This window comes from Chrysochloris asiatica, unplaced genomic scaffold (genome assembly GCF_000296735.1).
Source record: "Chrysochloris asiatica unplaced genomic scaffold, ChrAsi1.0 scaffold00077, whole genome shotgun sequence".
Classification (NCBI taxonomy): Eukaryota; Metazoa; Chordata; class Mammalia; order Afrosoricida; family Chrysochloridae; genus Chrysochloris; species Chrysochloris asiatica.
This window is the reverse complement of record NW_006408595.1, coordinates 9,771,998-9,784,527: the sequence shown is the minus strand read 5'-3', so window position 1 is coordinate 9,784,527 and position 12,530 is coordinate 9,771,998. Positions and strand designations below refer to the sequence as shown.

At 37.4% G+C, this 12,530-nt stretch overlaps 1 protein-coding gene across 3 annotated transcripts in view; it reads left to right on the top strand.

The window, feature by feature from the left end:
* NELL2 (NEL-like 2 (chicken)) overlaps positions 1–12,530 on the top strand; it is a 646,329-nt gene that overhangs the window by 378,038 nt on the left and 255,761 nt on the right. For all 3 annotated transcript variants that reach the window (XM_006865319.1, XM_006865320.1, XM_006865318.1), the window contains one exon: positions 7,598–7,723. In XM_006865319.1, the coding sequence (XP_006865381.1) occupies positions 7,598–7,723 (126 nt within the window). The remainder of the gene's footprint in view (positions 1–7,597; positions 7,724–12,530) is intronic.

Below are 12,530 nucleotides of genomic sequence, written 5' to 3'. Positions count from 1 at the left end.
CCTAGTCGGCCATATTGCCAGAAATTATCTGGGTTCCTTATAAAATATTAAGTTTAAGAAGTAAGGTCCAAACTGAGAAGGACTTGGTGTGCTTACATAAGAAGATTGGAATCATGTTGACTATGTGAATGAATGGAAAATTGAGATTCTATTTTTTAGGCTTTATTTTTTCCATATTTAAAATAAGGTATTACTTAAGATGATTTCTAAAAACCCTGTATTTCCAAAATAACAGTTCCTAAGATGTGTCAGTTACTCTTTTGATGTTTTGAATGCTGGAAACATAGTTGAAAATATATGCACAACATGATGAGTCACATGCCATCTCCTATAGTTGTTCCATTTCTCTTAATAGTACAATTGAAGTGAATGTTACTTTGTGGGTTCATCATAGAGATTTGAGGAAGCAAGCTTCTGGATAAGTAATAGCTTGTCTAGTCAATGCACAATGGTCCTTAATAAACCATCTTATCTATTATGCATTGACTAGACAAGATATGGTAAGATACTTTATGGTCTGTACAGAGATATGCTGTAAAATGGAGTCAGTTTTATTATAAAAATTCACTATCTTCACAATTAATGTTGTTGTTAAGTGACATCGAGTCAGTTCCAACTCGTAACAACCCTGTATAGGGTTTCCAAAGAGTGGCTGGTAAGTCTAAACCTCCAGTGTGGTTCAAACCGACCTGGTGTTTAGCGCTCTAAGAATTGATGAAATACAAATTTAAATCTTTCAACAAACTGATGTAGCTCTGGAGGCACTCTATGCCAAGAAATTTAAAAGACGGCTACCTGTCCAATGTATTGGACACAGTCCATATTTGTGCCCATTCTAAAGTGAGGTGACCCACTGGAATGCAGAAATCATCTAGCAATATCATTAATATCACATGCAAATAAATTTTTGCTAAAGATACTTCAGAGACAGCTGCAACATACATTGACAGGGAATTGCCAGAGATCCAAGTCAGATTCAGATGATGGCATGGAACAAGGGACATCACTGCTGACATCAGATGGCTCTTGTCTAAAAGCAGAGAGTACAAGAAATATGTCTATCTGTATTTTATTTACTGTGCAAAGATTTTTGATTGTGTGGATCAATATAAGCTAAGAATAACATTGCAAAGAATGGGTATTCTAGAACACTTAATTGTGCTCATGAAGAATCTATACAGGGGCCAAATGACAGTCATTACAACTGAACAGGAGGACATTGAATGGTTTAAAATAAGGAGAGTTGTATGTCAAAGTTGTATTCTATCACCATATTTATTCAGTCTGTATGCTGAGCAATTAATCTGAGAAACTGCATTCTTTGAAGAAGAGCATGACATCAAGATTGTAGGAAGATTCATTTACAACCTGCATTATGCAAATGATTGAAATGAAGAGGAGTTAAAATACTGTGTCAGTATTTTAATTAAAATACTGATGAAGATCAAAGGTCACACTTCACTACCTAAAATGGAGGGGCTTTAAAGACACAAAATGACTGGCTTACAAGCTTTCAAGAGGGAGTTTAGTTTCAGAGTGTGTGGGAGAAGATAGAATTCCCACCAAATAGATTTCATCTTGTCTAGACAGGTCTGGTGAAAGGAGATAAAATTCATATGATTTAATAGTGAATAATTGTTATCATGTCTAATTGCACTTGCCACAACTGTAAAGATAGAAATTTTGTAACATAAAGCAGGGAGTAGTTAATCTTACAGTCCAGGAACAGAGGACCCTAGGACCATCAAGGGAGAAGTACATGAGTGGAATGTGGTACCCTATCCAGAGAAGCAGCAACACCAGAGATGGAAGCTGAGGTAAAGATATGGAAATATAGAGCAGCTGAGGACTCTAGACTAATGGAAAGACAAAGACTGTGTGCTGGTGGCCAGGAGGCAGGCTTGCAGAATGTGTGCTTTGGTTGTTTAATTGATTATATATTTCTGAGTGTTTGTGTGTGTATATATATATATATATATATTAAAAAACAACAGAGGGAATGGAAGCAATGCTGTCGAATGATGATGCATGGAGGGAATTGTAATCATTGCAATGAAACAAAATACGGTAAGATGAATGTAAAGCTGATGTTCTCCCATGTAAACTATCACTCAATGCACAATAAAAACTTAAAAAATACAAACAAAATATGATAGAATGAGTATAAAATCTATGCTTTCCCATGTAAACTATCATTCAATTCATAATAAAAATTAAAAAAAAAAAAAAATCAAGCATCATAGCCTTCACTATGTGGTGCACCTCTATGTAAAGAAGACAAGAATCCTTACAACTGGGCCAATAAATATCATCTTAAGAAATGGAGAAAATATTGAAGTTGTCAAAGACTTCGCATTGCTTATATCCGCTATCAACACTCATGGAAGCAGCAGTCAAGAAATCAGATGACGGGGACTTCAGGTTTTGACAGTAGCAGAGCAGTGTCAGATAGGACAGGCTCCTTGGGAGAAGGGCTGAAAACCCAAGGAAGCTGCTCTAGCGGAATAGCACCAGAGCGCTGGATCTAGCATAAAGTTCAGGCCATCAGCTTCCCGTAACTGCCAGTGGAAAGTCATAGTTTAAAGGAAATATTGTGGCTTAGAAATTGGGAAAGACCCAGGACTCCCTCTGGGTCTATCCTGCCTGGGTGGAGGTCAGAGTGTGGGGCTACAGCCAGACCAGCACAGGGAACTGGTGGCACAGGGAAGCAGTGCTAAAAGCAGTGCAGGGACATTTGCAAAAGGAGGTGTGGGAGGCTTCTACACATTTTTTCCTCCTTTTTCCTGCCACACCTTCTTTGCCCAGACTGGACACCTTCAGGCAGGTGGGTGTGCACCTCCAAAAAAGTCCAGTGTTGAAAGACCACAGCTTTCCCATGGGGCACAGATAGAAAGAGTCCCATCGGTCCAAGGGCAAATTCTTTGGGCACTGCTTTTGCTTTCTGCCTGTGGGTCCCAGCCCTAAAATTAACTTGTGCAGGACCCTTTACTCCTGCCTATCCAGCAAGAAAAAAAGCAGGTTTGGCCTGACAGACAAACCATACGAACAATCTGTAAAACCCCAACATAAAAAGACATAACTGTTTCAAGAATTTCACTGTGCATATGCAGATACCGAACAGACCTTCAGAGACAAAAATAGTAGACAGTCTTTCTCCCATTAACTTCTCAATATCTATCTGCGCACCTCTAAAATGGTGACTAGAGGAGGTGCCTGAGTGATTGGACAGCTCCACGCACTACTAGAGGCTTCTACGGTGCAAACACACTGCCTGTGTAGCAAGGCAACTGGCCAGTCAGCCACAGTTTTATTTTTGTTTCAAAATGGTGAAGGCTTTCCAGAAGAGGAAGAGCGGGTTTTAGATTTGCCTGAGCAGGAATTCAGAAGAATGATATGGAAACAAACTCAAATGCTCCGAAACGGGGTGGAGGAAAACAAGGAAGAAGTCAGGAAAGTACTATAAAAGCAATCAAACATCCAATGATACAGCATTGGAAACAATTCAAAACCTGCAAAAAGAGGTCCAGATGATTAATAATAAAATATCAGAAATGGACAACACACTGAAAGGGCAAAGGATAAGAAATTGAAGAGATGGAAGCCAGAACCAGCAAGCTTGAAGACAAATCCCTCAATACTGCTAAAATAGAAGAGCAAGCAGAAAAAAGGATAAAAAAAATCTGAAGAGAGTCTAAGATACATACTAGATACCATGAAGAGGAACAACTTAAGAATTATTGGCATTCTGGATCAGGAAGAATCAGAGAAGTCCATAGAGGAGATAGTTGAAGAACTTCTGGAAGAAAATTGCCCTAACAACTTGAAAGATGAGAAGATAATCATTCAAGAAGCCGAACATACCCCAGGAAGGATAGACCCCGAGACATATAATAATCAAGCTCTCCAAAATCAAAGACAAGGAGAGAATCCTAAAAGCAGCCAGGGAAAAGAGAAATGTTACTTACAAAGGCAGACAAATCAGATTTAGCTCTGATTATTCAGCAGAAACCATGAAGGCAAGAATGCAATGGGGAGAAATATACAAAATCCTAAAAGAAAAAAACTGCCAACCAAGAATCGTGTATCCAGCAAAACTGTCCATCAAATATTATGGTGAAATCAAAACATTCCAGGATAAACAGAAACTAAGAGGTTTAGCCAAAGCCAATCCAGTGCTTCAAAACATCCTAAAGGGAATTCTTTGGACTGAAAACCAACAAGTACAGACAACAACTGGAGAAAAGAAAGTTAACACTTCACAACTTACCATGAAAATAAACTTCCAAGGAGAACAAGCAAACATGAAAACTAAGAAGAAACTGACAAGAAATAGCACAAAATACACAAATTCAGCACAAGCAGGCATGCAGAATAAAGGAATGAACAGCACTACCAAAAAATTAACATAATGGCAGCAATTAATTCATACATATCGATAATTACATTGAATGTCAATGGATTAAATGCGTCAGTGAAGAGACAGAGAGTGGCAGAATGGATAAGAAAACAAGATCCTTCAATATGCTGTCTGCAAGAGACACACCTTACACACAAAGGCAAAAACAAACTAAACACTAAAGGATGGGAGAAAATATATACCTTGCTAATTGCATCAATAAACAAGTAGGACTGGCAATATTAATCTCTGATAAAGTAACCTGTAAGATAAAAACCAGCATAAGAGATAAAGAAGGACACTATCTCATGATCAAAGGATCAGTTGAGCAAGACAACATAACCATAATAAATATCTATGTTCTCAATGAAAGAGCACCAAGATATATGAAGCAAACTTTATTAGAATTGAAGAAAGAAATAGATAAATCTACAATTATAGTGGGAGATTTTAATATACCACTTTTGAAAAGGGACAGAACAACCAGAAAGAAACTCCACAAAGTTACAGAGGAACTAAACAACACAATCAAACAACTTGATCTCATAGATGTGTACAGAGCATTCAACCCAACAACAGCTCAATATACATTCTTCTCCAGTGCACATGGAACATTCTCCAGAATTGACCATGTGTTAGGTCACAAAGCAAGCCTCCATAAATTTACAAACATCACAATACTACAAAGCATCTTTTCAGACCACAATGCTATAAAAATAGAAATCAGCAATAAGAAGATCAAGGAAATAAAGTTGAATACATGGAAACTGAATAACACCCTTCTGAAAAGCGACTGGGTAAAAGAAGAAATTAAACGTGAATTCACAAAGTTCCTAGAAACAAACGAGAATGAAAACACAACATACCAAAATCTTTGGGACACGGCAAAATCATTGCTGAGAGGACAATTTATTGTGATAAATGCCCACATCCAAAAAGAGGAAAGAACCAAAATGAACACATTAACACAGCATCTCCAACAAATAGAAACCGACCAACAGAGGGAACCTACACTCATGAGGATTACTGAACACTTAATTGTGCTTATGAGAAATCTGTACATGGACCAAGAGGCAGTCCTTCGAATAGAACATGAGAACACTGAATGTTTCAAAATTAAGAAAGGTGTGCGACAGGGTTGTATTCTTTCACCATACTTATTCAACCTATATGATGAGCAAATAATCTGAGAAACTGGGCATATGAAAAAAAAAAAGTGGCATCAGAATTAGAGGAAGACTTATTAACAACCTGAGATGATACAACCTTGCTTGCTGAAAGTGAAGAGGACTTAAAATATTTACTGATGAAGATCAAAGAGCACAGCCTTTCGTATGGATTGCATCTCAATGTAAAGAAAACAAAAATCCTCACCACTGGACCAATAAACAAGATTTTGATCAATGGAGAAAAAATTGAAGTTGTAAGGACTTCATTTTTCTTGGATCAACCATGAACACTCATGGAAGCAAGCCCTTTATAGTGTTGAAGAGAAAAGATGTCAGCTTGAGGACTAAGGTGCACCTGACCCATGCCATTGTATTTTTAATAACTTCATATGCATGCAAAAGCTAGACAGTGAATAAGGAAGACTATAGAAGATTTCATGGTTTTGAGTTATGGTGTTGGAAGAGAATACTGAAAGTGCCATGGGCTTCCAAAAGAGCAAACATAGCTGTGTTGGAAGAAGTGCAGCCAGAGTGCTCCTCGGAGGCCAGGATGGCCAAACTTCATCTCTCATGCTTTGGGCATATTGTCAGGAGGGACCAGTCACTGGAGAAGGATACCATGTTTGGTAAGGTGGAGGGTCAGAGAAAAAGGAAGACCCCCAGCAAGATGGATTGGCCAAGTGGCAGTATCAGTGGACTCAATCATGGCAACAATTCTGAGGTTGGCCAAGACCGGGCAGTGTTTCATTCTGTTTTACGTAGAGTCACTATGAGTCCATTTCAACTTTATGGCACCTAACAACAACATCTGCATGTGAACATTGGACAAAGATTCAGGACCAGAGCAGAATTGGTAAATTTATTAATTTTGTTGGAGAAGAATATTAAAATTACCGTGGACTACCAGAAGCTTCTTAGAAGCCAGGATGGTGAGACTTTGTCTCTTATGCTTCAGACATATTATCAGGATGAATCAGTCCCTTTTGAAGGATGTCGTCCTAGGTAAAGTGGAGGGTCTTCATAAAAGAGGAAGACCCTAAAGAACATCAGTTGGCACAATGGCAGTAGCAATGGATTCCAGCCTAACTACAATTGTGAGGATGGTGAAGAACCAGGCAATGTTTCATGCTGTTGTGCATACTCTCTTTGAGTTGGAACCAACTGAGCACCTAAAAAGTTATATCTTACCATCTATAAGTCTATGTACACAAAACTTAATGTCACAATTACTATGGCAGAACTTCAATATATTATCTCATTTTGCTATTTTAGAATTTGTTATTTGTATCAATTGTCTACATTGTTAGTTTCATCTCTGTTCAGACACTCTTAGGCTACATGTTAAAGGCTTTATAGTTCTAATGATGTTTTTCAAGTTTTGGTAAATATTGAATGTATTATATATCTCTTGCCATTTCCCCCCTCCCCCCCCAGCTACTGAACACAATAGACAGCATGTCAAAAAAATAAAATACGTTGATAACTTTCATCCAAATCACAATAAAAAGTTTAAAACTTATATGGTAGGTTTAGTGACTGAAATTTCTAAAAAACGAATGCACCTGGATCTATACATTTTAACTCGTTTTATCAAACACAGGGGACACCGAATGGTTTAAAATAGGAAATGTGTGCACCAGGTTTTTATTTATTTATATTTTTTACCATACTTGTTCAGTCTATATGCTGAGCAAATGATCCAAGAAGCTGGATTTTATGAAGGTGAATGTGACAACAGAATTATAAGAAGACTCATTAACAACAGAAGCTGTTAATTTACTAAAAATTTTTAGAGATTATTTTGAATGATGAAAGTTTGAAATAGACCTCTTTGAAACTGCGGCAAGAATAGTTGGGAAAAAAAACTCATATGGTTTCCATCATTTGAACAACAAACATTCCTGTTAAAAGAGATATTTGAATGTGCTTTTAAAATGATATTCAATAACTATTCCTCTCTCCACCAAAGAAATGTATAGATACTTGAGAATATTGCCACTGTTGATTCCTTGACCTTACTGTTTCTTCCCAGATATTGATGAATGTGCGGAGGGACGCCATTACTGCCGGGAGAATACGATGTGTATCAATACCCCAGGTTCTTTCATGTGCATCTGTAAAACTGGATATATCAGAATTGATGATTATTCATGTACAGGTAAGTAAAGACTACTTATAAAATAAAATATTTCTATGTCTTAAGTTTACTTTGAAAACTCATTTAACTCTTTTTTTTTTTTTTTTTAAATCAGTGTTCCAAAATTACTCTCTTATAATAAAATATGCCTTAACTCTTTGGTTTGGTCATTAGTTCTGAATCTTCTCAAAGGAAAAGAATATCTAGTTTTTCTGGAAACTTTTTATGTGTATATTTCCTATGAAGAGCATAAAGAAAAATTAAAGAACTTGTCTATTATACTAAATATATACATTTAAAGTATTTATACTCAAAATTCATGTCAATTACTTTGGCAAATCTGAGAAACAACCCATAAAGTACATTTTCCTTTATGTTACAGTAGATTTTTGAATAGATGAATAATCACATAAATCTTATTAATGAGGTGTGTTTTTTTTTAAAATATGAGGTATTTTTAAAAGTCCATAAAAAATAGCAGTAAAAGATAATGGAAGTTTTCCATGAGCATTTTAAAACCCCCTCGTAGATTCTTGAGGTGCTAGGACATGGGAATATTGAAGAGAAGTGAAATTCTTCACATCTCTGAAAAGCACACTGGGAAATTATGCAAAAGTGGTTCTGCTTTGGTTGCTTTGTGAAAAACTACTCCTTTCATTGCTGTGCACTGTCTGCAATGCCTGAAATTACACCTGAGATAAGACAGTCTATTCATCTCATCATCTATAGGACTCTACCTGTAGAACGTAAAAGAAAGTGGTGACTGAAGAGTATCTTGAAGATGATGAGATTTTAGACTATGTGATGTTTATAAAAGGACATTCCTTGTAATTTTATATTTTATCAACAACTTTATGATTTTATGGATGTACAAATGATACTTATACTTTTCCAGGATTGTTGTTGTTGTTAAATGCTGTCACGTCAGTTCTAATACATAAGCAACCCTTTACAGGATTTCCACAGAGTTTGAATCACCTTCAGTAATACTCTCCAGTGAAAATATGAGTCTATATTAAAGTTGTTATTTCATTTTATTAATGTCTACATCTATATCTTTATTATAGCGACAATGCTGTGTACTAATTGATATTCTGTTTGTCAAATAGAATAGGAGTGAGGACCATCATCTAAATTCTTATATACAGAGTACTTATGTAAAAAAATGATGGAAATAAATTATGAGCAGAAGTATCCATGATCTATGGGGCATAACCAATGACACCCAAAATTAGATAAGATATTTAATATACAGATGCCAATGAATGTACAAGTCCCTTCATTTTGTTAGTTCATACTAAAGATTTTCACATTATCAGAAATATGTTTTACTTTTTCCTAGGCAAAATTTAATCATATTGAATGGCAGAGTGTCTTGAAAGAAGACTTTTTCTTTCCTACATTCAGAAATGTTTTCAACATAAAGGGAATAAAAGAACTAGTCTAAATTGATAAGTAGAATAGAAACATACAGTTTACTATGTTGGTAGTGTCAATAAGCTTGAGTTCCAATTTATTGACTAAGAACAAAAACAATCTAAGATAAAACTACAGCACTTCAGAAAGTGATACTTCATGATGTTGTTGTTGTTAGGTGCCATCTAGTCAATACCGACTCATAGCGACCCTATGCACAACAGAAGGAAACACTGCCTGGTCCTGGGCCAACTTCACAATTGTTGCCATGCTTGAGCCCACTGATGCTGCCATTTTGCCAATCCATCTTATTGGGGGTCTTCCTTTTCTTTCTCTGACCCTCTGCCCTACCAAACATGATATCCTTCTCTAGGGACTGGTCCCTCCTGACAATATGTCCAAAGTATGAGAGACAAAATTTGGCCATCCTGGCCTCCAAGGAGCACTCTGGCTGCACTTCTTCCAACACAGATATGTTGGTTCTTTGGGCAGCCCATGGTACTTTCAATATTCTCCTCCAAAACTATAAGTCAAAAGCATCAATTCTTCTACTGTCTTCCTTCTTCGCTGTCCAGCTTTCGCATACATATGAGGTTATTGAAAATATTCTTGGGTCAGGCGCACCTTAGTCCTCAAGTTGACATCTTTGCTCTTCAACACTTTAAAAAGGTCTGATAAAGTAGCAGACTTGCCTAATGCAATACGCTGTTTGATTTCTTGACTGCTGCTTCCATGAGTGTTGATAGTTGATCCCAGAAGAATAAAGTCCTTGACAATTTTGATCTTTTTTCTATTGATAAAAATGTTGTTTATTGGTCCAGTGGTGAGGATTTTTGTTTTCTTTACATTGAGATGCAGTCCATACTGAAGGCTGTGCTCTTTGATCTTCAGTAGTAATTGTTTTAAGTCCTCTTCACTTTCAGCAAGCAAGGTTGTATCATCTGCATAACACAGGTTGTTAATAAGTCTTCCTCCAATCCTGATGCCACATTTTTCTTCATGTAACCCAGCTTCTCAGATTACTTGCTCAAGCATACAGGTTGAATAAGCATGGTGAAAGAGTACAACCCTGTCACACACCTTTCTTAATTTTAAACCATTCCGTGTCCCCATGTTCTGTTTGAAAAACTGCCTTTTGATCCATGTACAAATTCCTCATGAGCACAATTAAGTGTTCAGTAATGCTCATACTTCACAGTGTTGTCCATAGCTTGTCATGATCCACACAAACGAAAACCTTTGTGTAGTCAATAAAGCACAAGTAAACATCTTTCAGGTATTCTCTGCTTTCAGCCAAGATCCATCGGATATCAGCAATGATATCCCTCATTACACGTCCTCTTCTGAATCTGGCTTGAACCTCTGGAAGTTTTCTGTCAGTGTATGGTTGCAGCTGTTTCTGTACTACCATTAGTAAAACTTTATTCGCATGGGATATCAAAGACATTGTCGGATGATTTCTGCATCCCATTGGGTCACGTCTCTTCATGATGTGCTCATTAAAAAATAAGGAGGCTTGCCATTTTCATGGAATCTGCTGATTCTTTGGGGTAGAGATTTTTAAAATCCTATGTTGTTGTTGTAAAGTTCCGTTGAGTCAATTACAACCCATAGCAACCCTGTATAGGGTTTCCAAGGAGCATCTGGTGAGCTTGAACCACCAATCTTGCAGTTCAAATGACTTTTGCAGTCTGACGCATTAGCACACAGCGCATAATTTCTTATACTTTCTAGTTATTATGAGGTGTCCTCGTGTGGCCCTGCAGGATAATGCACTGGGCTGCAAGATCAATTTGAACCACAAAGTCGTTTGAACCCTCAGAAACACAGGGTCTTTATGGGTCAGAACTGACACCACAACAATTAACAACAACAACAACAAAGTGATTATGAAATCAAGTGACATAGTGTATTAGGCAAATCTGCTGCAAAAGACCTCTAAAATATCAAGGAGCAAATAAATCAATTTTAGAATTAAGGTACACCTGATCCTTGCTGTTAAATGCCTTGACTCTCTTCTGACTCATAGTGACCCTGCATATGGTTTCTGAGCAGCAGCCATTGGATTTAAACTGCCAGCCTTGTGGTTCACAGTCCAGTGCTGATCCTACAGTGCCACACCAGGAGTCTACACCTGATCATGTTGTTTCAGTCACCTCATATGCATATGAAAGGCAGATAAAGAATACGGAAGACCAGAGAAGAATAGATGCATTTGAATTATAGTATTGGTAATGAATATTGAAAGTGTCATTGACTTCCAGAGAATGTTCAAATCTGTTTTGGAAGAGGTATGATTGGATTGTTCCTTAGAACTGAGGATAAAGAGACTATTTCTTTTACTTTGGACATGTTGTCAGGAAGAACCAATCCCTGGAGAAGAATATCATGTTTGGTAAAGTGGCGGGTAAATGAGAAAGAAGATCCACAATGAGATGGATTGCCACAGTGGCAGCAATAATGGACTAAAAAAATTGAAGCAATAATAGGCTCAAACAGAGACAGTAATAATGAACTCAAATCTAACAACTGTGAGAATGGTGGATGAGGCAGTATTTTGTTCTGTTGTACATAGGCTGCTGTAGATTGAAACTGACTCAATGACATCTAGCAACAACAACAACAGTGATATTTTTATGTTTCCTATATTCTTAAAATGTGTTAAAGATTTTTAAGTGAGAGTGTATAACTGTCGTGTTATGGATGTCTTTTATATGGCCTTTCTAGCCATGGATTTTGTAACTCCCCATCAAATGTTTGGGTAGGACTATGCAAATGTGAGGTGGTTGTGGCTCATAAGGGAATTATTAATAATGTATATGAAGCGCATGCCACCCTTGTCGTGGGACCAAACAAGTAAGTGGTTTGGAACCCTACCTTGAGAATTGGTCAATTTTGTTATACTAAAAGGAGCTCTGGTAGCGTAGTGGTTACCAATTGCGCTGTGAACCTTAAGGTGAGCAGTTCAAAACTAGCAGCTGTTCAATGGGAGAAAGATGAGGCTTTCTGCTCCCGTAAAGATTTATAGCCTCGGAACCCCTGTACAAGGTTACTATGAGTCAGAACTGACTCCACAGTACTTAACAACAACTAGGCTTAAAATGAGCCATCCAAGATGTGGAAAGCGGGATCTTATAACCACTAAGAAAGAGAAGTCAGGAGTAGAATGGTCCTTTGGACTTGGGAACCCTGTGCTGACTTCCTCAGTCAAGGAGACAAAATGTTATGACTGCTAATGATAAGAAGTAGTGGCAAAGAACTAGAGGCAGCCAAACCAAGAGACCAGCATGAGAGAAAGCAATGGACTTCCCAACCCATGGAGGTAGAAAGTTGAGTTCCTTCAGGCAGGAGACTTGGTGGTGTGGAGTGCCTCTGAGCACTTACGTTGTTGTTTTTATGTGCCATCGAGTGG